The sequence below is a fragment of the Lithobates pipiens genome, unplaced genomic scaffold (genome assembly GCF_037356315.1).
Source record: "Lithobates pipiens isolate NorthernLeopardFrog02 unplaced genomic scaffold, aLitPip1_a1.2 Scaffold_3, whole genome shotgun sequence".
Lineage (NCBI taxonomy): Eukaryota > Metazoa > Chordata > Amphibia > Anura > Ranidae > Lithobates > Lithobates pipiens.
In genome coordinates this window covers 98,753,196-98,779,875 of record NW_027507790.1, presented here as the reverse complement: position 1 = coordinate 98,779,875, position 26,680 = coordinate 98,753,196, and the positions used below count along the sequence as shown (strand labels likewise).

The 26,680-nt window shown below is 41.2% G+C and overlaps 1 protein-coding gene across 1 annotated transcript in view; it reads right to left on the bottom strand.

Moving 5' to 3' along the window:
* HSPB8 (heat shock protein family B (small) member 8) overlaps positions 1–11,504 on the bottom strand; it is an 80,959-nt gene extending 69,455 nt beyond the window's left edge. The window contains exon 1 of the mRNA XM_077462078.1: positions 10,697–11,504. Within this exon, the coding sequence (XP_077318204.1) occupies positions 10,697–11,075 (379 nt within the window). The 5' untranslated portion in view covers positions 11,076–11,504. The remainder of the gene's footprint in view (positions 1–10,696) is intronic.
* Positions 11,505–26,680: the final 15,176 nt, after the last annotated feature.

Genomic DNA, 26,680 nt, shown 5'->3' with positions numbered 1-26,680 from the left:
CACTGTTAAAAGTTATCTCTATTTGTGAATAATGGCTCTCCCTGTGGTTCACTGGAGTTCCAAAGCCTTATAAATGGCTTTGAAACCCTTCTTAGATGGGATTCATATACATTACTTTGTTTCTAATCTGTTCTTGAATTTTTTTTAGCTTGTGGAATGACGTGTGGCTTTTTCTGATCTGTTAGCGTGCTTCACTTTGTCAGACAGCTTATATTTATGTGATTTATTGATTCAACAGGTCTGGCAGTAATCAGGCCTGGGTGTGGCAAGTGCAATTTAACTCAGCTTTTCAAAAAATTGTGGTTAATCACAGTTCATTCACGATTCAGCATGGGCAATTACTTTTTCACATATGGTCAGGCAGGTTTGAACAGCTTTAATAAATGAAAGAATAATTTAAAAACTGCATCTTGGATTTAGTCATGTTATCTTTGTGTAATATTAAAATTTGTTTGATGATCTGAATCATTTAAGTGTGAGAAATGTTAAAAAAATAAATAAATAAATAAATCAGGAAGGGGCAAATACTTTTTCACAGCACTGTACATATTTTTACTTAATATCTGAATGTGTGGGGTTTAGCCTACGGAGGGCCTAGTAATATTATTATTATTAAAATGGATTTATATAGCGCCAACAGTTGCGCAGCGCTTTACAACATGAAGGCAGACAGTACAGTTACAATACAATTCAATACAGGGGGAATCAGAGGGCCCTGCTCGTAATATCTTTTCTGGTTTCCTTGAGTAGGGCTTGAAATGTGTTCAAATTAGCCAGAAAAGTGGAGAATTAAGATTTTGGTTTCCCTGCATTGTAATTTTAATCTGTAACCCTTTACTATAAATAAAAAATCGGATTTTAAATGTTAAATGCAATCATTGTCTTTGTTTTAGTTCATGTAAACTGTCAGTAAAAGTGTTTTGTGAAGCCAGTCTTTTAACTGCAAACAGTATTTTAGAGACTACCGTAATTAAGGAGAAATTATATAATGAAGAAATCAGGGCCCTCTGAGATAAAATCATGTATGATTGGCTGACTCTTGTTCAGCATCAAAATTCTAGCAGCTATGCTAAGGGGAAACATATGTTTATGTAGGTTGTGTTTACCTACTGTATATTTTAACTAGAGTATTTGTCTTTTCATTAACCACTAGACATTCGCGCTATAGCCAAATGATGGCTACAGCGTGGACCTCCTTTGCCGGGACGACGTCTATTGACATCGTCCCCTGAGGGGCACGCGCGGTGCGCTCTGTGATCAGCGAGTCTATGAGACTCGCCTGATCACAGATCAGAGCAAGGGGTCGATCCCGACCCCTTACCACGTGATCAGCTGTCAGCCAATGACAGCTGATCATGTGATACAACGGAGCCGGTAATCGGCTATTTTTCCTCCTCGCGCTGACAGCGCAAGGAGAAAAAAAAAGAGCCGATCACCGGCGGCCGTGGTCAGGACATCAGTCCCGATCACGGCCAGCTTACCAGTGCCCACCTGCCCCCTGCCAGTGCCACCTCAGAAATAAAAAAGTGCCCCCCATCAGTGCCACCCATCAGTGCCCATAGTGCCACCCATCAGTGCCAACAGTGCCACCCATCAGTGCCCATAGTGCCACCCATCAGTGCCATCCATCAGTGCCCACAATCTGCCTCAACAACGGTGCTGCACCCCAGTGCCACATATCCGTGCCCATCAGTGTCATCTACCAGTGCCCATCAGTGCCCATCAGTGCCACCCATCAGTGCCCAGCAGTGCCACCTATCAGAGCCACCTATCAGTGCCACCTATCAGTGCCCATCAGTCCCATTTATCAGTGGTACCTATCAGTGCCCCTTAGTGCCACCCATCCGTGCCACCTTATCTGTGCCCATCAGTGCCGCCTTATCTGTGCCCATCAGTACTGCCTTATCTGTGCCTATCGGTGCCACCTTATCTGTGCCTATTAGTGCCGCCTTAACTATGCCTATCAATGCCCACCAGTGCAGCCTATCAGTGCCCACCAGTGCAGCCTATCACTGCCCACCAGTGCCGCCTCATCAGCGCACTTCAATGAAGGCAAAAAATGACCTGTTTGCAAAATTTTATAACAAACTATTAAACATGATTTATTTTTATTTTTTTATTTTGCATATTTTTTTGTTTGTTTAGCAAAAAATAAAACTCCCAGCTGTAATTAAATACCACCAAAAGAAAGCTCTATTTGTGGGAAAAAAATGATAAAAATTTCATTTGGGTACAGTGTTGTATGACCGCGCAATTGTCATTCAAAGTGCATCAGCGCTGAAAGCTGAAAATTGGTCTGGGCAGGAGGGGGGTTTAAGTGCCCAGTAAGCAAGTGGTTAAACTCTTAGATTTTGATCAGAGAATACCACCGAAATATTACACAGTCAACTCGATTAGCAAAAAACAGGAGAAAAGTTATGTTATCTATGATACCCATTACTCATAGTAACCCAATACATTTCCTACTTCAAGATTAAACTTGATTGCTTGCTGTTGGCATATATTTAATTTGTGCTGCAGTTTTGTTTGCTCTAATTTTATATTAGGAGGCCAAGCCAAAACTCGACCCTCTGGGCTTTTAGTTATCTCTGCACAGTATGCTGTACTTCCCACATTTCAGAATTTCTGGAGCTTAAGCTACATGTTAGTGCCAGTAAGGCTAGCTACAGCCTACATGCAAGAAATAAATGTTAAAGCGGAGTTCCACCCGTTTTTTAGTTTATTAAAAGTCAGCAGCTACAAAAAGCATAGCTGCTGACTTTTAATAAACCGACACTTACCTGCCCCATGGTCCAGCGATGTGGCCGCCCGGAGGCTAGCTCCTCTCCCCCTCTTCTCCTCCTCTGGCATGGTAACTGTGGGCACCCAGCTGTGACAACTTACGGCTTCACGGCCAGGCACACACTGCGCATGCGCGAGTCGTGCTGCGCTCTCCCATAGCCCAGACCTGAGTTGTGTCCCAGAAGATTGCTGGCAGGAAGGGAAGCGCCTAGGGTGAGAGGAGGAGTTGCCTAGGCGGCCATTGATTGGAAGAAGTAAGTGGGACAGGAAGTTCCACGAAAAAAGGGTACACACTCCCCCCCCCCCCCAAAAAAAAAACCACATGCCAAATGTGGCATGTCAGGGGGCAAGGAGTGTTTAAAGCGGAAGTTTCACTTTTGGGTGGAACTCCGCTTTGAGTAAGCTGTTTGAAGACCAATATATAGCAACCCTATGGTTCAATTCTGTTTAACAATTCAAGTTTTTAATTAGCAAAAATATGTCATCATATGAAAAACATTAGGGCCTTATTCACACAAGTACATTTTTAGTACAGCTCCTATCATATAAAGTATAGCTAGTAGCTTTCTATTTAATATTCCACACCAGAGTGAATGTTCTGATTTGTGCAAAGGCCATTAAGCCTATGGCCTAGGGTAGCAAATCTTAATACTGAATTCCAGGCAGACAGTTGTATGGAAATGTGCACACTTAAAGTGAATATTTTCATCTGCCACAGTATTTTTAATTGTGTGCAGCCAGTCTTGTGAACATGCCAGACACAACAACTAGATCCTAAACCTAAAATCAAGCACTATTACAGCTTTGTCAAGAATACACCCCAAGTTGTGTATTGGATAATAGAGTATAAGCAGCTAAGAGATACGTTATCCCTCTGCTCACTTTATTCTACTCCCTTGTAAGAATGTTTCTTTTCAGTGCATGTATGCATATATGCTCCAACAGAGCCTGAGTAGCAAACAGCATGACACCCCCCGACCGCCAGTCAGTTGGTAACACTTACCCCATCACCGGCGGCTTCCCCCTGCTCGGTGGTGGTGGACTTTCGCTTCTCCTGTTTTCCATCACCCCTGGTCAGCGGTCTCTCGTTCTCCTGCTCTCCATGGTGGTAGTGGCTTGCATTTCCTCCAATCGCTCTCACATCCGCTTCTAATTGGCTGGATTGAGGATCGCTGTTCTAACACACCTGGGTGGGCTCGGGTCGCATGCTCTGGGACCTGAGCCCACCCTAATATGTATTGTAACTGCATGGACAGAAAGCAAAGGTTCCCCATTCAGGCTTTTGCAGATTTCCAGCCCCATAGCTCCCAACTGTCTCTGATTTCAAGGGACTGTCCCTAATCTGTCCCTCTTTACGCCTCATTTGTTCCTCATTTTAGTCTGATTTAAATAGTTGATTATAAAATGCACTTTTTATCTTTCAAAAAGTGTCTCCCGGTGCTAAACATTTCATCCAACGTCTAAATTGTTGCATTTTAAATTTCAAAAGGCAGTATAAAGGAATAGTAGTGGTAAATATAAAGCACTTGTGGGTTTAACTAATCATTTTTATGAATAATTCTCCTTTAAGAGAGCGTGGCAGGGAGGTGTCCTATGCCTAGATACTTTTGCTAATGCCTATCCCTCATTCTCATCTCAAAAAGTTGGGAGGTATGCATACCTCCAGTAACTGGTTTAGTAGAACATACATGAGTGGAAAACATCACTAGAAAGAATTTATAGGGGAAGACATGATAACCGATTATAAGTTAATTTCCATTTATTATTAACCTAGAACTGAAGTGACCGTACCATATGACACCACTGATGAAGTTGGCTTGGACTGGAAAGACAGCTGTGGTTATGTTGGGAACATGGAGGTATTCCCTACTGACACTGCACTTAACAGCATTGACAGCTGTCGCTGTATCAGCCTTGCCTTTTTTCACAGCCATTTGACTCATTTGACAGCAGTCTTACAAACTGAACAAATAAACACCTTCTACAATTTTTCACATCACACATCAGCAAATTTGCACTTTCTCCGAAGATGTTGTTGAGTATCATGAACACATGTATACAAATACATCTCTCTAATCACCTACTATACTCTATGCTTTTGAATTTGGATATATCATTAGTGATCAACTGCTTATAAATGCAAGACTGATGTCTTTCTATAAATTTGGGTGCTGTTGATACCATCAACTGTCTTTTAAACTGTGGCTCATGGGACAGTGAACTGAGCCCATGTTTACATCGGGCCATTTTGACATGCAATTTGACATGTCAAATCGCCGCCTATTGCTCAAAATGGCACGTCTGAACCGGTGCGACGCCGACTTTGCGGCACCGCGCGATTACCAAAAGTAGTTCCTGCACTAATTTTGGCAACTTAGGGGGCAATTTCAATAGACATCTGTGCAGGAGCCCACACAGATGTCTCTGGAATTGCTCCCAAAGTCGGACTGAAATGTGGGTTTGAAATTGTGCGAGTTAAGCTGAACGTGTGAACCCAGGCTTGATATCGATATGTTTTGCTGTTTGATACTCAGGACCATGACTCAAGCCTCTCTTATAAACTGTAGGGGATTCTGTGGCATCAATATTTAGGCTTCATGTAGACTATTATGATCATCAGCTGCAGGAAAACGCGCCAAAATCGCATTGTTACCATGATTTTGAAATGATTTCACTGCGTCAAAACGTCAAAACTTTCCTATCCTGAATGTGATTCTTCTGCCTTCAGGAAAGCGAGATTGAACCTGACCTAACCGCAGCTGCTCCTAAACTATCCTAAAAGCCTATGTGTAAGTGGATGCATAGGTTTTTATGGAGTTGAGTTTAGGAGCTTTGGCAAAAAAATGCCAAGTTTAGGAGCTGTGGTGTACATGAAGCCTTACAGTACAGGCAGTCCCTGGGTTACAAACAATATAGGTTCTATAGGTTTGTTCTTAAGGGGTTGTAAAGGAAGAAGGTTTTTTTATCTTAATACATTCTATGCATTAAGTTAAAAAACCTTTTGTGTGTAGCAGCCACCCCAGCGCCCCCTAATTACTTACCTGAACCCCTTGTCTCTCCAGCAATGTCCACGTGTCTAAGCCGTCCGGGACACTCCTCCTGGTTGGCTGAGACACAGCAGCAGCGCCATTGGCTCATATGGCTGCCAATCATAGTCGCCCATAGGCCAGGAGCAGCAAAGAGGGACCCGAGAAGAGGAGGATCTGGGCTGCTCTGTGCAAAACCAAATGCATGGTGGAGGTAAGTAGAACATGTTTGTTATTTAAAAAAAAACAAAAAAAACAAGACTTTACATTCACTTTACTGTAAGTTGAATTTGTATATAAATTGGAATAGGTACATTTTTTAAAGCAAAGTTCCACCCAAAAGTGGAACTTCCACTCATCTGATTCCTCCCCACCTCTGGTGCCACATTTGGAACCTTTCGGGAGGTAGAGCGGAGAGGATACTTGTCTTTCACAGGTATCATGTCCCCACTTCCGGGAGCCTGCACTGCGGCCCTTGACATCACCGCTCGGCTCCTTCCTCCTTCCCAGGCCGCCGGGCTAATACGAGAGAGAAGCAGAGCCTCGCGCATGCACAGTAGGCTTGTTTTGCAGTCTGTGCCCCTGTTCAGTCCCTATGACAATTGAATTTTGACAATTTCGGGTTGTCATGGAAACAAGGATTGGCGATAAAGCTTTAGTGGAGACACTTTTTCCCATGATAACTCTTACAGGAGTGAATTTCCTTTCCTAGGGGTAGATTTCCTCTAGTGTGTTATTCCTAAGAATTACAGGCCTATAATATAAAACACCAAATTTCCATGCAAAACATTGTACCGATTTGAGCATCAAAAATCTGACATAATCATACTGCCAGGGAGTTTAAATTCAAAAAGTTGTTTTCCAAAGCCAAACCTGAAAAATAGTTAGCTTATTTAACTAGCACTATTATGATGACTTTGGCTCTATTATTATGATGATAATGCATTTAAAGGAATAGTATAGAATAGCAATTGGTGGCACTATCCTGTGTTGCCTCAAATAGCTTTGAATTACATGTACATTTGGCATTTCTTTGTTCCAGATCAGACCAAACAGCAGTATGCCCCACTAAGCAGTAATAAAACACACTTCATCTATGCCCTTGTACACACGGTCGGATATTCCGATGGAAAATGTCCGACCGTGTGTACAAGGGCTAAGACAAAGGTGTTTTTCTAGTCTCTGAAAGGGCTGAAAGTTCACTAATCTTGGGTAGAGACTAATCAAATGTTCCCAATTTAGAAAGACATTTGTTAATTCAAATCTACAACCATCTTTTTTAATCATTAACAATTTAATTGTAGTCATTATTTGTTTAAACTCAGTTAAAAGAGTTAGTGAACAACATGCTTTTCAAATTTCCTGATGTTTTACTAGAACATTTATCACATAATGTTTAGTTGTGAATTGTGAAGTGTAATTCCGTTGTCTGATAAAAAAAAAAAAAGTGTGATTATGAGAACTGTAAGGTATTTTCACAAGAATAACAACCCCAGTAATAAGTATCACAGTCACGTTTTTTTTTTTTTAGTGAATATATTCTTTTGAGTCTAAGGAAAATTTACTTTTTATAGTTAGTGCCCAATCTGCTCCTAAGCCATATTATGCAGCAGCATGGACAGGCCCCCATGTCCCTTTTGTACTGCTACTGTTTACATTGCAGGCTGGGCTTAAGTCCAACAATTTACCTGCAAAAGGATGCTCACAGAGTTTTGTGATAAATGTATGATCCTGGTGACATATCAGCTGTCACCCAGAGACAAATTAAGGTATAAAGGGGCCCCAGGCAAAGTGTCAGCTTTTGACCCCCATTATTTTGATTGGCATTGACGAGAATAGCAATAGGTACCAAGAAATGCCTCATTTGCATTGTTTACAGGAACATTGACGGATGTGACTGCTTTCATGAACATCCACCAGGCCCTAAGCTCCTATCTAGGTTGCCTTGTGAAGAATGCTGCTTTCACCAATGGATGGTATCTGAAGTTGCAGTTTCAGTTTCGAGTAGGGCCAAGATAGGGACTGGAGATTAAGACAAATGGAAGTTCTACTGGAAGGCCATGAATCCAACATTGGCCCTGACCCCACATAAATGACAGAAACAGATTAAACAATGATAACTAAAATGTCAGTGAGTAACCCTTTATAGCCTTTCATGAGCCAGTTACAAAAGAAGTAGATGAGTCGTATCATCTCGAGGCTTGTTGAAATCCCTTGTGATTTATGAAGAACAAGTGTTGACTTGCACAGTTGCACACTAGCAGACACATTACAATCATGTGGTGAACACACTAGTGAATCGCTTCCATTTTTAGCTGATGGCATAATGTCCAAAAATCACCTGTGAGGTTTAGCCTCACAACTTGTTAACTATACTCCTTGGCAGAGAGCTGAGCTTCCATAAAAACTAGAGAACAGAACTTCTAGAAATGTTCTAACACCTCCCAGCAGTAAAGTGATTTTAGCAATAAAATAACAAAACTATCTATAGATTAGGAATAAAGTACAATTGAAACTGAATTGTATGCCTTGCATGTAACACTCCCTGTGTAGACACCGAACAAATCTTTTACTTCAAGTACAATACATGTACATATTCCAAGGTTTATAGAAGTAGACAAACAATGTATAAAAAGAAAAAAAAAAACTGAATACATTTAATACATATAGTCCATTTTAACCACTTGATCTCTAGAAGGCATTTAGCACTTGCGCTACTTTAACTGGTAATTGCACAGTCATGCAACATTGTACCCACATGAAATTTGTTTTTTTTCAAATTGAGCTTCCTGTTGATGGCATTTGATCACCACTGGGTTTTTTTTTTGTTTGTTTGTTTTTACTATATGAACGAAAAAACACTGAACATTTTTAAGAAAACAAATTTTTTACTATTTTTTTCAATTTAAAAATAAAAAATTACTGACACAGTCCACGCATCATCAGTGCTGCATATTAGTGCCATGTTATATGACATTAAAAAAGTATTGGTAAAAGTATCGGCGAGCACTTGAAAAAAGTATCGGTACTTGTACTCTGTCTTTAAAAAGTGGTATCGGGACAAAATAGTGCAACCATTCCTCTAGTACATATCACAAACCTCACAAAAATGTTCACTGATAATTTCGGTAGCCATGGCTGCAAGCTGGTAGTGAATGCAAGATTATATGTCAGAATTGATAGTCCCTTAGGTTTGCTGTTGCTGTATGTAGCACCACATACATTGTAAGGTTGTCACACAATTAGTCTGAATTAGTCTCAAGGGACAGAAAATCGTACAAAAGATATCACTTTTGAACCAATCGTACGATAATATGATCGTCAGTACACAGCTTTCCAGAGACATGCAGGTAGGTTAATTGGCTTCTGTCCAAAATTGGCCCTAGTATATGAATGGGGACCTTGGATGATGGGCTCCTTGAGGGCAGGGACCGACATGAGTGTGCAATGTACAGGGATAGGGACAATTGTAGACACTCACTCAGGTTGAACTGGATGGACTGGTGTCTTTATTCAACCTAACGAACTATGAAACTATGAAACTATGAAGCTTTCGTCTGAAATTTTTCGGACGATACCAGATCATACATTTTTCGTTTAAACAGTACAGTTTTCATCCAAAAATATACTACAATGAATTATATCACTTAAAAAATGTTATTCTGTCATGCAAGAATTTTGGTACTTTAGTAACACCTTCATTTTTCTATATGGAGACTAGCATGCAAAAAAAAAAAACGGCTGATCATTCGTCCCATACTCTCATTGTGTATACTAGGCTTCAGTCTTTGTGTGAGCACTTGAAGCCACTGATAAAATAAAATAGCGCCAGGCATATCTTTATTGGCTAAAGAAACAACATAAAGGTTCCTAATTTCCAGGCCATCAAGGTTATTTACAACTTAACCTAATGCTAATCTGTTTTGTATGACTGTGCCCTTTCTTCAAGGTTGTCACGCATCTTCTTACATATTAAAATGTTGTGGCATTCACTATGGCCACGTGTACTGTCCTCACTTGGCCACAGTTATTGTTCCCCTCATAATTCAGAAGTTTAGCACACATGGTCAGTCAGAGGAAACCAGGACTGTAGAAAACCAAGAGCTCTGGTATGGGGGATTTTGAGATCCTTTAAGGTTAGTGTAAAGTTGGTTTGTGCTTTGTTTTTATTCCTTCATCATGTCAATATGAATGCAAGGGAAAGAAATGTCAAAAGCATCTCCTTCTCAAACACTGTGTACACCAGCCCTAATTTTGCCCATACAATTTAGTGGTAGGTTAGATGTATAGGAAAGGCCTGATTACTCTCAGTACTGCAAATCATTTGAGTACTGCCAAGTGGGCTATAAACCTGCAGGTTAGCTCTGCTGACCTAGCAAGAATATGCGAATGGGGGAAGGGACAGGAATGCAGGCAGATGCTGTCGGTGCCACTTTTCATAGGCAAGAGCAAAGCAAACCGGGCAGGATTTTTAATCTGCCCTTCAATGTTCCTCTACAGTTTTTGACTGGGGGGTGTCTGCCTACCACCATAGACATTGGAAAACAGCCAAACTGGGCAAATGTCACATCATGTCTATGATATACTTAAATCTATTACATTTCTACCTATTATTGTACCACATGCACGACATTTATGGTAACAAGTTTATGCTTCCTTGCTTAATTACAAGACCTATGGTGTCTCAAAAGAATGACATTAATCTCTTACATTAGACTTTTAACTCTGTTTTCTTGTTTCAAATGTGTGTTCTTAGGGATTAAACTGTACATGATTTATTATTTCTAGGATCTTATTTTAGCATAACACATTTTGTAAAGGTAAATTAGCTAGAAAAGACTGTCAAACGTCAACGTAATAGCATTTATTTTCCTTTCTTCATCACTCACCTGACACCTCTACGAATCCATCTCTGGTTTTCACTGTCAGCTCCTCTGGTTTGAAACTTTGTACATTAACACACACCTTCCAGGGTTGGCTGGGTACAGACACAGTATTACGGCCTTCGGGGTATCCTGTATAGCGGGCACTATATCCAGGAGGGGAGACACCAGCAGTCCTTGCTAGGCCTGATCTCAAAGGACCCGACCAGGAGGCAGTGAGTCTGGGCCTTGCCCAGTCAGGCCAGTCCATGGTTAAATCTTCTGGAAATCCAAAGTCATCATCCAGGAGACGAGATGACAGACCCTGATCACGGAAAGGATCACGGACTCCCCTGGTTCTGTTTGCAGGGTAATGACAAGTGAAAGGTAACTGACTGTCAGCCATATCGCAACAACGATGTAGGAGATGTCAAAGGAGACAACGTTCTGTTATTTCCAAATTATATTGCTGACGGTCAGATAATGTTTGAAGCTGAGGTCGTATATTTCCAATGAATGAATAAGAAAAGGAGCGAAGTTGAGCCAAGATAAATTAAAAGTAACCTGGATTCTTCAGGGAATTAAGCAGAGTCATTGGGAGTGAGTACAGCTTCTTGATCTTCCGGCTTCAGACTGCAAGTGCCTTGCACTGGCTAAAATAAACATCACAGCCATCAGCCGAGAAAGTTCTGTAAACTTCTGTGCTGCAGTGAATGGCTCCTATTTATATCTTCTTCTAATGCTTGCAGCCTGTGCCCTGTCAGCTGGGTATTTGGAGCCTATGAAACACCCTCCAAGAATCTGCTTTTGTAACAGCTGATGACTCCCAGAAGGGACTGGACCTGTTACTCAGGGTGTCCAATTTTAGACGGCCTTCTCTTGCAGGGCCCTCCTTCCTTTTTCCTCCCCCTCTCCTCTCATCCATTTTTTTTTTTGCTCAGCAGGGATGTGTCTGAACACATTAGTATGAGTGTGCATCTGCATTCAGAAGATGGCATTCCTTGAATTATGATTTCATTACTGGAATTAAACTTAAGCCATTTAGATTTGCTAATTTCTCTCTCTCTCTCTCTCTCTTATGTATTTGGATCCTGTACATAATAAAGTTTTTATGCTTCATATTTTTATTTTCAACATCAAGGATCATATGTATAATATGCTGCATATGGAAGACAGATGCTAGAAGGATATTGTGGTCACTTTTTCTATAAAACACTAATGGCCTTCTTGTTGTCATTGCCATATAAGCCATGACATAATGACATAGCTCCGAACTGTCCCTGATTTCGGGGGACTGTCCCCGATTTGGAACCAATTCCCTCTGTCCCTCTTTCCTCCTCATTTGTCCCTCATTTTGGTCTGATCTATATAGTTTTATATAAAATAAACTTTTGAATCTTTCAGATAGTGTTTGCCAGAGCCAAACCTTTCATTCAAATTCTAAATTGCCGCATCTGTAAATTTCAGAAGCTAGTTTAATCAGGTGAGGCCGTCATAGGAGGTCCTCCTCGCGTGTCCTGCAGGACGCGCGGAGAGTGCGCTGTGATCACCGAGTCACGGAGACTCGGCTGATCACCGATCCTAGTACCATCACCGGCCCCTTACCATGTGATCAGCTGTCAGCCAATGACAGCTGATCACATGATTTAAACAAAAACTCGGTGATTGTTTTTTCTCCTCACGCTGACAGCGTGGGGAGAAATTAAAGCCGATCACCAGTTCATGTTAAAGGGACATCGGTCCCGAAGAGGGAGGAGGTAAAGATGCCTCCTGTGTGCCATCCAGTACCCCATGCCAGTGCCACCTAATATTGTCACCTGCCAGTGCCCACCAGTGCCATCTATCAATGCCCATGAGTGCCACCTATTAATGCCCACCAGTAATCAGTGCCACCTAGCAGTGTTGCCTGTCAGTGTAAGCAATCAGTACCCATCACTTCCACCCATCAGTGCCAATCACTGCCACCTATCAGTGTCCATCATTGCCACCCCATCAGCGTACATCAATGAAGGAGAAAAATTACCTGTTTACACAATTTTATAAAAAAATATTTTAAAAAATTAAGAAATTTGATCTTTTAAATTTTTTTTAACAAAAAATAAAAACCGCAGAGGTAATCAAATACCACCAAAAGAAAGCTCTATGTGTATTTATTTGGGTACAGCATTGTATGAACACACAATTGTCATTCAAAGTGCAACAGCGCTGAAAGTAGGTCTGGACAGGAGGGGGGTTTAAGTGGCCAGTAAGAAAATAAGAGGTGGTAAAAAAAAAAAAAAAAACACTTGTATGTTTAACCACTACAATACAGGGCACTTTCGCCCCCTTCCTTCCCAGCCCAATTTTCAGCTTTCATCGCTCTAGCACTTTCAGTGACAATTGCGCGGTCATGCTACACTGTACCCAAATTAAATTTTTATCATTTTGTTCGCACAAATAGAGATTTATTTTGGCGATATAAGCGCAAAAAAGCGGAAATTTGGAAAAAAAACAATATTTTCTTTTTTCTATTTTAAAAGAAATCCAATAAAATCAAATTTTGTCATAAATTTAAGCCAAAATGTATTCTGCTACATGTTTTTGGTAAAAAAAATTCTGTTAAGTGTATAATAATTGGTTTGTGTGATCACGGACATATGTACGCAAATGATCATGTACATATGTGTGCAGGTGATCACGTACATATGTGTGCACATAATCATTGGGACAAGTGATTTTAGTGGGACATATGTGGGGGACATGTTTTTATTATTAGGGACATGTGTTTTTATTTTTTGGGGACATGTATGTTTTGGGGACATGTGTGTTATGGGGACATATGTGGGGACTGTGTTTACACTGTGTGGTGTGTTGTGTGTTTACACTAGACTGAAGATCAGTGAGTAAAAAGCTGTAAAAAACAGCTCATACTCACTGATCATCAGCCGGCTGCAGCAATCTGCTCTCCTCTCCTCAGCGATGACTTCCGTGTGAGGAGAGGAGGAGCCGATTGCCTAGCAACCGGCTGTTTGTTTACATCACATGACGGCCGTGATTGGACACGGCCGTCATGTGATCAGGAGGGCCAATCACAGAGCCCTCCTGCCGATCTGAGATGCGCCGTGTCCCGGTGACACGGGCGCATCGGGATCGCGGCGCTGCGCGGGCACGCGCGCGCGCGATCCCGCTCCTCCTGATGGACGTTCCTGAACGTCCTATCAGGAGTAGACGGCTCCCACCTGGCCGTATATGTGCATTGGCCGGGTGGGAAGTGGTTAAATATATATATATTTTTTGGGATAATTCTACTTTAACAGGGCATGTCGGGTGTGTATCCTATGCCTACATACTTTTTTTAATAGGTGTCCCTTGTCCCCATCTCAAAAAGTTGTTGAGTTATGCATAATGATGGTTTAGAAGATGACCCTCCCCTGTAAAATATACATGTGGTCAAAACTTTTCTTCTTTTTTAGTTTTGTATAGAGTAGGGAAGGGTTAATATTTTTTTTTGCTGTATGTGTTCTTTTGTGGAGATTTCCTAACTTCCCATTACTTTTTGTCCTAGAGGTGCAATAATGGTAAACCTCTACAAAGAAAACAGTTCTCCTGTTTTAGACAGTTGTAAATATGTTCACAACTGTAAAATATGGGATTTCCCATCACTTTCTGTCATTACTAGGACAATAGAGAGTGTGAAGTGGTAGTAAAGCCCAAGAAATAAAATTGAGCCCCCGTCAGTTTAAGTCATAATGTGCTATTATGTACCGCAAACTATCATATTATGACAGACTTACCTTAAAATAAAGCCCTCCAGAGGCACACTGTCACCACTATTATCACTTTCATTTGCTTGTCTTGCTTCGGGGTTGGCAGGCTCCAGCCATTTGAATGGCTGGGCCGCAATGAAGTCACTCCCACTCATGCACGCTGGAGTCATGGTCACAGTACAGCGCTCTCAATGGATGGCATACTCCAGTATGCCCTCCATTCAGAGTGCAGTGCGCATGCGCCAGTGATGTCACTGGCCTGTACAAATGTAAATATCTCCTAAATGGTACATGTTTAGGAGATTTTTATTATACTTGTATGCGCAAGTCTTAAAGCGAACGTTAATACTTCTTTAACAAGGGTTCTAATCTTATGCTAAGTAATTAAAAAAGTTTTGCCTACACATACACTTTAAAACAAAGTCTATAATGTCCAGGCCACTAAGTGGCTCATTTAAGTTGGAATAATGTATCCCTACACAACATTATAAAAAAAAAAAATGCATAGCCATTCGTCCAGTGAATATTTCCAGAGAACGCTAGAGGTAATTAGTAAATAAATGTAACTCTTGGGGAGGGAATTTACATTTGTTACTTGTATCTTTTACTTCCCTCTAGCATTCCATAGAACTGTTTATATTATATTATTTATTTCAGGTACTTATATACAGCGCTTTTACATATACGATGCACATTCACATCAGTCCCTGCCCTCAAAGAGCTTGCAATCTAAGGTCCCTAACTCACATTCATACATGCTAGGGCCAATTTAGACAGGAGCCAATTAACCTACCAGCATCTTTGGCGTGTGGAAGGAAAATGTAATATCCAGAGAAAAAACAAGCAGACACAGGAAGAACATGCAAACTTCAAGCAGGTAGTGTCTACATTGTATCTCTTATTACATAAACATATGGATTTCCTATGCTAATAAGCTTAAGCTAGTGGCCATAATGCAGTATTTTGTTACTGCCCATAATAAAAGAGCTTTAGTTCAGAAGAAAAAATGGCCACTTCACACAGGTGATGTTACAATAAATCGAATATCAAATCCAAATGGAAATTTGGCAAGTCTTTCATTCAACAGAAATAAATATTTGAAGGTAACAACATCCACAAAATCACTAGAAGCGAATGGAAAACTGCCTCATAATGTTGACCAGAGGTGAGAAGACTTGGGCGTCTATGTATAAAATACTCGCTGTGCTGATGTCTTAACCTTTCCCACTGGCACTGCCAATGTTTCCTGTATTTTGTAATATAATTATCTCCTATGATCGTTAGCTCTATCTAGTGGCCATAATGCAGTATATTTCCCAAAATGCCTTAATCCATAAAAAATAAAAAAAATAAAAAAATAATAATTCTACATTATGATGGAGTTGATGATCATATGATATAATTATATTACAAACAATACAGCAAACATTCACAGTGTCCATGAAACTGGTTAAGACATCTGCAGAATGGAGTCATACATAGACCTCTTGGTGTGTCCCAGGCAAATAAAAATATATCAGAAAAATTTGTATATCAGTAGAGGGGGCAATTACATGTTTCTGTTATAGCAGTGGTCTTCAACCCTGTCCTCAGAGCCCACTAACAGGCCAGGTTTTATGTATTACCTTGGGGAGATGCAGACTAGAATACTGCAATCACTGAGCAGCAAATTATATCACCTGCATGGGTGTGCCAGGCGTGCCTGGGCACCCCCTAATCACCCCGTGTGGGGCAGATCCTGCCTGTTTGGACCCCTGAAGTTTCAGCAAAGCCCCCCAACAAGGCTTCTAATAAAAAAGAATAATTTTTTTAAACTAATAAATAAAATAAAAATATAAAAAACAACTACTGACACCATCCGTTGCCCTACTGACACTGTCAGTATATATACACACACATGCATATGTGTTTGAGCTTTGGGGTGCACACACTAACGCAATATGATGTGCACGCCCATGACCACCTGTGACCAGTTATCTTGCAAATTTAGTGGGCCCTGAGGACAGGGTTGATGACCACTGTGTTATAGGGTGACAACACTGTATCACTGTATCCCAATTGTTTTCTTGTGTTTTCTCCTTGTCAAACACTCCAAAAGGGACTACACATGGCAGAAACAACCTAAATTACATAGGCCTGTTCTGCTGTTATCACTGTCAGGAAATTCTCAGTGCATCCTGAGAATTTCAGTGCAGCCATCTCTGTGGTACATATAGGCATAAAAAAGAGTCTGCAGGAGATCAGAATCATTGAGTTACAAGAAACAAATAGAAAAACAAACAAACGTTAAAACAAGTATTTAATTAAAAAATAGCAACTGTTTATGGTACACAGTGCTTTAGCAAACTAAATGACATTTAGTTAGGGTTTGCATATACCGATACTTAATGTTTCTAGGTCAAGCCAACTGTCACTTATTATGAGTGGGGTGGGATCTTACTTTCCACATTGAAGTTACATAGAATTCAGCAGTGGGAGTAGGCTCCATGGTTGTTGAGGGCAGTATTTTTAGTTCTAGAATCATAAAAGTTAAAAAAGCCAAGTTCTCAGCCTACAAGACCCGGTAATAGTTAAAATATTAGATACGTGTGGACTGACCCTTTGTAACTGGTAATAACTGTTATTTCAGAAATCAAAATAGTTTTTTATTTAGGTACTCAACTCCCCCCAACCACACCTATGTTTTTTTCCTTATTACATGTAGTGTTGCATTCTTATCAAACCACTTACCTGCACACACATTACATAGTTACATAGTTACATAGTTAGTCAGGTTGAAAAAAGACACAAGTCCATCTAGTTCAACCACAAAAAAAAAAAATAATAATAATAACATTGTCCTGCTGCAAACTGCTGTTCAGGTGCCATACAACTGGTCCTCTTCAGCTAGCTGTCTCTTCTAAATGCAGGCAGCTAACATCAATGACGCACTGGACTCACCCACAACCATCTAATCAGTCACTCTGGGTGCTAATCCTGCAGCCTCCTGGGAGATGTGATGTAAGCATTCCAGGACGCTGCAGGGCCAGATATGTGTCATTCTAGCCTAGGCGGGAATGGCGGTAGGGAGTGGGGCCAAAGATTAAAAAAAAGTTAAAATAGGGGAGGGGGAGGGAGTGTTAAAACTAAACGAACTTTCTATGCATTAAGATAAGAAAGGGTTCAGTGTGCAGCAGCCCCCCTCAGCCCCCCTAATACTTACCTGAGCCCCATCTTGATCAAGCTGATAATACTGCTGTTAATTGTGAAACAGTGGCTTAACATCGTCAATCTGTAACAAGAAGTGCTGATGCTGACAGGATCTCCAGGTAAAAACTTTGCAACAGATTCTCTAAAAATGATTTACTGTGAACTGGCCCTTACTTCAACCACTTGCCTACCAGGCACTAACACCCCCTTCCTGCCCAGGCCATTTTTGAGCTTTCAGCGCTGTCGCACTTTGAATGACAATTGTGCGGTCATGCTACACTGTACCCAAACAAATTTTTTTATCATTTTCTTCACACAATTAGAGCTTTCTTTTGGTGGTATTTAATCACTGCTGGGCTTTTTATTTTTTACAAAAAAAAGACCAAAAATTTTGAAAAAAAAAATTATTTTACTTTTTTCTGTCAGTAAATTTTGTAACTAAGTAATTTTTTGTCTTCACTGATGTGCGCTGATGTGGTTGCACCGATGGGCACTGATAGGCTGAACTGGTGGGCACTGATGAGGTGGCACTTATGGGCACTGATGAGGCGGCACTTATGGGCAATGATGAGGAGACACTAATATGCCGCACTTATAGGCAATGATAGGTGGCACTGATGAGCACTCATAGGCAGCACTGATGGGCACTGTTGGGTGGCACTGATGGGCACTAATAGGCAGCACTGTTTGGCACTGATAGATGGCACTGGTGGGCACTGATAGGTGGCACTGGTGAGCATGGATAGGCGGTGCACAGGTAGGCGGCACGTATAGGTGGTACAGATGGGCACTGATGGGTGGCATTGATGGGAGACACTTATGGGCATTGATCAACAGCAGTGATGGGCATTGATGAGCAGCACCTGATAGGCGTCACTTATTGCCAGCACTGACTGGCATGTCTAATGGGCACTGATTGCTGCCACTGGTGGGCACTGTATGCTGGCATTGGTGGGCAATGGTGGGCACTGTATTGTGACACTATATTCCTTTATTGTAATCAGGGCATTGATGATCAGTGCCCTGATTACATTCCTAGATGTCCCCCTGTGAAGAGATGCAGCTGATCGTCTCTCCTCGCCACCCACTCTGTCAGTGTTAGGTGAGCAAAGCCGATTACTGCCATCTCCGTGTTTACATGTGACCGGCTGTGATGGGACACATCCAATCACATGGTTAAAGAGCTGCGGACGCGGCTCTTTACACAGATCTGGGTCACGCCATGTCCTAGCAACACGTCGCGGCCGCGATTGCCACGATGCACATCCCCGTGGGTGCGCGAGAGCGGCCGCTCTATGACCGTGTCCCAGAATGAGAGCGGCACCACTCCGCCATCATTTGACGGTGTGATTGCCAGATCAAATACAAATTAACTGCAACAATTTTCCAATAAAATTAAAAATAATGCTAGGCTAATTTCACTTTTAACCTTCCAACAACCTTCCATAAAAACTGTGCACATTATTACTTAAAAAATCATATGTTATCTTTAACCTTCTTACAATGTTGTATTGTAAAGCTTTATGGCAATACCCCTATTGGTTTCTAATGACAGAAAATCCATTATCCAGTAGCCTGTGATTATTGAAAACTAAGAATTAAATAAAAGGCAACCATGGGACTAGCAGAAATCACCAGCGAGAGAATAGTGCAGCTATACAGGTTAAATGACTTGAATCACAATATGTAAATGAAATCCCTGTTGTGAGATTAGTCCAAAACTGCACTATTAATTGCCACACTGGTCTCATTATAGAAATAATGAAATGTCTGCTCTAATAAATGAAGATTTTTTTGTGATATATTAGATGTTTTGTTGCTTATAGAATGTCAAGCAAATAAATGACAAGGCCTAACCTGTTCTGAGGATTTAGAAAACAACAGACTTAGTAATAATGTGCATAATCCAGGTACAAGGTGTGCCTTCATGGGAGAAGGGTTTGTTCAATTAAATGTGTAAACCAATGATGTAATGTTTTCTCTGAATCTACCTGAACATAGTTAAAGGGAACCTGTCAGGATAGAAATATATAGGAGCCGCCATTTCTGATATATAACCCTTTTCCCTTGCTTCAATATGTGGGGCCTGATTTATAACAGATAACAAATATCCCTAGCCACATTTCACGTTTGATTGCAATTTTGGTCCACACTGCAGCCTGTATTTTACAGCCCATTCATAAAAAACAGGGTAAGGGTAAAAAAGAGGAAAGAGCAAGACTATCCGAGGCACCACCCCACTCCAAAGCTGTATTCCCTCTATCTTGATGGATACTAGATGGTTCACAAGGAATTTTCACCTGAAAAACAATGAGTAATCCAATGGGACCAAACCTTTTTAACCACTTCCCGACCAGCGCACGACGATGTACGTCGACAGAATGGCACGGGCAGGCATATTGTCATACAGGTACGTCCAATATTCAATGCCGCCCTGCCATCGGGAGTGCGCCGCCGGCGGCGCGCTCCCGCGCTGGTCGGGGCCCCCGTGAGTCCGGTCGCGGGACCCGCGGACTCGATCACCGCGGACATCCCCGCGATCGTCTCACGGAGCGGCCGAATGGAGGAAATGCTGTGTAAACAACATTTCTCCATTCTGCCTAGCAACTAGTGACGCTGATCTCTGCTCCATGTGATTGGAGCAGAGATCAGTGTTCACTAAATGAAAGCCCAACCCCCCCACAGTTAGTAACACACCCCTAGGAACACTTAACCCCTACACTGCCACCCACTGGTTAACCCTTTCACTGCCAGTGTCATTTACACAGGAATCACTGCATTTATATAGCAGTGATTACTGTATAAATGACAATGGTCCCAAAAATGTGTCAAGAATGTCCGATGGGTCCCCCACAATGTCGCAGTCACAATAAAAATCGCTGATCGCCGCCATTACTAGTAAAAAATAAATAAAAAAAAATTATTAATAAAAATGCTATAAAACTATTTTGTAAACGCTATAACTTTTGCGCAAACCAATATGTAGAAGAATATATCGTATATATCGTATCGGCCTAAACTGAGGGAAAAAAATGTTTTTTTATATATTTTTGGGGGATATTTATTATAACAAAAAGTAAAAAATAATGCGTTTTTTTCAAAATTGTCGCTCTATTTTTGGTTATAGCGCAAAAAATAAAAACCGCAGGGGTGATCAAATACCACCAAAAGAAATCTCTATTTGTGGGAAAAAAAGGACGTCAATTTTGTTTGGGAGCCACGTCGCACGACCGCGCAATTGTCAGTTAAAGCGACACAGTGCCGAATCACAGAAAGGGGGCTGGTCTTTGACCAGCAAATTGGTCCGGTCTGCAAGTGGTAAAAGTTCTTAACTTGATCATGAAGAACAGCCACCAATTTTGCATTCACTAGGTACCATGCAGTTTTGTTGATTAACTTGAACGTTGGTGTACTGGCCCACGAGGTTTTGACCAGAGTTTGGCCACCGTGAAAATAAAGGATGTAAGTTTAAATTGATTAGCGCAAGTAAACAAATTAATTAGGAAGGTCTACATTTAGGACGTGTGTGAAGGTTGCAGCCTCCCCAAAAAAAACCCGTAAGAGGGCTCTAGGATATAGAAAGCAAGAAGATGTAAAGGGGCAAGTGGCGCTATCTATATGTCCAATAGTGCTCTACCAAATCACTCTATAGTGACTGAGTGTTAAAAGACACAGTGTCATTGTGGAATAAATTATAACAAAACAGATACCATAAAGGTGATAGTGTAATAGTTATCACACCTCACCTACCCCAGTAGGTGAGTACTAAAACCCTCTAGGTGTGGACACCAATCCTACACAGGAGAAGTTATCACCAAAAATATAATGGCTTACAAATTGGTGTATAAAGCATCCAGACATGAATATAGTGATCCACTGCTTGTAGCAGTGCGTATAGTGTCCAAACCCAAAATACAGGATTTGAGTGAACCCAAAGACCAAATCCAAATAACAATGCAAAGAATCGCACCAAAAAACAAAAAAGTTCTAAAAAAACTTGCATCAAAGTCGCACCAGAATGTAGTTATCGCACCATTTACAAAAGCATATAGGTATATACATAAAGTGTCGCAATCATAAATCAAAGTGTATATAAACCCAAAATGCCCAAAAAAAAAAATTGCACAAAAAAACTGAAAAAAATGTAAAAATCGCGCCGAAATAAAAAATTACACCAAGATGCAGTTTATCGCATCATGTACAGAAAACACATAGGTGCATTCATCCCAATAAAGGTAACTGTTCGTGTTTAGAGGAGTTGTAGCAGGCGACTTTAGTGATCACATGATCTTGACAGGTGACTTGCGTGCTCCCCCTCAAGGGTCCCCACTCACCAGATCCTACTACCCCTACAGGGGTAATGCGCATGTAGCTCCTTAGGTTGGCAGGTAACCACTGGTGTCGGCCTTTGCAGTTCCTCAAGCAGCCTTGGGATATCCGGGTTGTGATAGATGTAATTTTCATAATCCTCATAAAAAAAAAAACTTCTGTTTATTAAAAGATTATTTTAAAAAGATGTATAAAAACAAACAGACAAAAAATGCAGTTCATGCAGTGTAATGGCTAGTCCCATAAGGTCTGCACTTGCCGGTATAAAGCTAGGCAACCGAGCTATAGGTGGACAACACGCACTCTGGTTGCGTTCCACCCCCTTGCTCAGCTTCCCGGAAGTCACGTGATGTGCATAGTGACGCGTACGCGTTTCGTCATCGACGTCTTCAGCGGCGATGTCTTACCACTGCATGTCACGTATTTTATAAGGGAGAGCGAGTTATAACCCTGCCCACTTAACACCAACCCGCCCAGCAAATACTGGGAACCAGGAAACCCATGCATTGCATAATGATGTTAAATAGGTGCCCATCCCGGGGCGAACCAAATATGGTTTCAGGTGAAGGTAGATAATAATACACCCGCTCTCCCTTGATAACACCATAGACTTCATAAACACAAATCAGTTAATACAGAGACCGGGGTAAATATAGCAGTATAAGATAAATTTGTACCATTAGTATATGATCTAATTGCTCCAGTATCCTCCTAGTGGCTAAGGAAAAAAATCAGTTTTGTTATACTTTATTCCACAATAACACTGTGTCTTTTAACACTCAGTCACTATAGAGTGATTTGGTAGAACACTATTTGATATATAGGTAGCACCACTCACCCCTTCACATCACTCTTTCTTTAAATTGATTAGCGATGCACCTCATTGGTTTAAGGCTTATTATAGCTTCATGAGGATTCTTAGTAGTGCTATTTCCCAATACAGAATGTATTAATAGATAGACTCTAGTCCAGAAACACTTAAATCTAGGATAATCTCACCAAATATGAACTAGTGTACCCACTCTTCTGCAGCCCCGAAAACAGAGATCCCAGGTACCCTACTTGAATCTAGTCAGTCTTTGAGGTACCATGTAGAATAACATGTTATAATTATCTTCACTGAATATGGAGTTAAGCAATTTGTAAGCTATCACATCCCAAATTTAGGATCATTGTTGTGACTCTAGAGATCCACCAAGGTACATCTCCTATATGTAAACATAAGATGAGGGATGTTGAGAGTCTTATAAATCATAGAGATGATAGAGATGGACAACAGGCCATGGAGACATATATGTTTAAAGAGAGTCACCCCTGCTTTTTCAATATGGAATTTTTATATTTCACTAGAAACATGCTTGGCCTGGGTCATTTGCCATGCTAGATTGTCTCAGATCTGGATACATTTGCTTATGTTTGCTATCACTGATTACCACATTACATAGCAGAAAATGTGTTTGGTTAATATGCTGCAAATCTTTTAAAATGGCAGCGAATGTAGAAGGCATACTGTTTATATCCTAAGTTGAGAAAATTTGTTCTCTTCCTTCGTTCCAGACTATTTTGCTGTTTGTACCTTCTTGTTTTGGTTACAAGCATTTTCTCCAATTCTCGTCCTGGTGTCACATGGACATAAAGTACAGAAAACTCTTTCAATAAGGTCACTGGGAGAAAAAAAAAATATTACAGCATATTAGAGCTGTCTATCATTACAAGGTAGCAAAGTATCCCCTGCAATAAGGCATTCCTATTATACATTACGCTTTTCTTCAAGAGCATATAACCTACCTCTTCAAAATAAAAAAGTGTGCCCCTCATCCCCACAACACTAAATATGTCAACATGTTGTCCTTAACACTGGACCATAGCATTTAGATTAACACTTTACCCCTTCGCCCCAACATTCGATTCCTAAAACTCTAAACCCCTTTGCCTAACACTAGCCTAACCCCAAAATGAATACCTAAAGCTGACCTTACACTATACAATATGATTGTACAATCGTATTTTGCTCTCCCACTAGTTATGTAATTTAAGGGCCTACACATTGGATACAAACTAAACGGATTGTGTTAATAACAAGATTTGCTGTATTCTAGGCACAAAAAGGACCAACAGAAATAGATAGAAGTTGAAAACTATTCTTTTCATATGGTAGCCTTGGATACAAACCGGTGCATTATGATTCATAAGCAGAAAACAAACTGGATCCCTAAATCCCCTTGTCCAGTAAAGCTTTCATACACTAGTAAGCTGAAATTAGCAACCTTCTAGGAATGTGCCAACGTAGCTCCAGCTAATGACCCTGTGAAATCCTTGACGTTCTAGCACTAGAGCTTGTAAGAAGCAGGAATTCTGCCATTAATGCTTTAATATGACCCACACATCTGAAAAGATGAAACATGCTGAATGACATAATTTAGAATAGTATTCAGATTACTAAAGCACAATAGTTATAACAGTATTGTATGTTATTTTTAAAGTGGTTGTAAAGGAATAAGGTTTTTTTTTTTAACTTAATGCATTCTATGTTTAAGCAGATGCTCCCAAAATGCAAAAGCGTTTTCTTCTATCTGGGTATATACTATGAGTTTGCTCATTTCAAATGTAGTTGTGTATAAAAGCTATTTGTTACAATGTAAACAGATTGCACTGTGTCCTTGCTTGACCTATGGGCTTGGGATTCCTGAGCAAAAAGGCTTAAAGCTACTGGCCAGGTTTTCACACTCTTTTCAGGAAGGTCACTGCCCCCTACATGTCACTTTATATAAATAAGGGCTCATCAGTGCCTTGAGAGGTCAATTAGGGGAAAGCCTGCCAAAATGTAGATGTTACTCTGCCTGTTTGGACCACCTCTTGGGGGGGGGGGGCAAGTCAGGGTTCCCTGTGGGGTGGGAAACATATGGACTTACATGGACTTGTGCTACCTGTTGCCTATTATCACTACCTCATGTGGATTACTGTTAGTTATAGACTTTTGCATTGGAAAGGAATATTTTATGGACTTACTACCTAAATAGGGTATGACTACCTCATCATTCACACTTAGAACTGTGTTAGGAATGTGTTGAAGATGTTATCAAGTACTGCTCAAATGTCTCATTCCACTATCTCAGTAAAAGATTGTTATTGTTCTTCTAAATTGCCTAGTCTGAAGTACTTAAGTGCATGTAAGGCGTATAAAAAGAAAAGGGCTTACAACAAGGGACTGAGGAGACGATAGAGTAGATACACAGAAAATACAGTATATGGGTTTAACAAGCTGAGAAATTGTCCTAAGTAGAGATGGCCTTGCGGTTCGCCCGGCGGTCGGTTCGCGGAAAACTTTGCTCATTTGCGATCCGCCAAACCGGCGGACTTCTGGCACTGTTCACAGCGGACATATTCATTTACATTGTGAAGAACTTTGACCCATGACACATCCATCATGGGGTACAGGACAGCCAATTGAGACATTTCAGCACATGGACATACCCCCTACCTTATAAATAGACCTGAGACTGGGACAGTTTGGTGTTTGGAGCAGGGACAATCTGCAATTCACTAGCTACTAGCTAGCTACTATTAGGTCCACAAAGGTCCTTTTAAGGACTGGTATAGGTGTACAGTATATAGGGTTGTAATACACTTATAATATACTTTCCTTCAAATATAGAAAGCATATTATAGTGTACTGCATGCAGTGCTGACCGATTCTGCAGCTGTCGTTTCTCATTGTAGGGACAGTTTGGTTTTTGGAGCAGGGACAGTCTGCAATTCACTAGCAACTAAGTCCACAAAGGTCCTTTTAAGGACTAGTATAAGTGTACAGTATATAGGGTTGTAATACACTTATAATATACTTTCTTTCAAATATAGAAAGCATATTATAGTGCACTGCATGCAGTCACTATTTATCACTCTCTGCTGTGTGCACCCCCAAAGACAGTAGCACCAACACCACCACCACCATATACCCTCCGCTTGAGTCACAGGAATTATTTTCCGATCCATCACAAAACATTGCCGATGTGCAGCCATTCTTGGCATTGGATCAGGAAGAGGAGGTAGCAACAACTGCCACTCAGCAGTCTGACGACAGTACCCAGATCAGCCCAAGGAGGTTGGTCCCCGGTGTTGCTGCCTACTCCGAGATCTCTAATTATAGTGGTGGGGAAGGTGACGTCGATGATGACGTGTCTAGTGATGTCACGTGGGTGCCCACAAGAGAGGAAGAGGAGGGGAGTTCAGAGGGAGATATGGACCAGCAGATAGGGAGGAGAAGCAGACGGAACTTACATTGCACAAGAGGGACAAAGCAGACTGCTAATGTATCAGGAGCAAGGCATCAACCATGTACGGTCACATCTGGCGCTCCCAGGACGCCGGCACATGGCTTCGCAGTGTGGGCTTTTTTTAACGTGTCCGCTGCTGACAATAGTGTTGCCATCTGCAGCCTTTGCAGTCAACGCATAAGTCGCGGTAAGCCCAACTCTCACTTAGGGACGACCGCCTTAAGAAGGCACATGAACTGCCATCAACGAGCCCAGTAGGAGCAACGGAACCCACAAAGCCACACTCCAGGCTCTCACCGTCCAGCCTCTTCTACTTCTCCTTCTCCTCTCTCCTCAGAATTGTCCTCCACTCCAGCTTCCATCATGCTGTCCTCACGTTTTTCTGGAAAAAGGCAGGCTTCCGTGGGCCAAATGTTCGAGCATAAAAAAATGATGATGCCGGATAACCCTCTTGCCCAACGGTTGACCTCTGG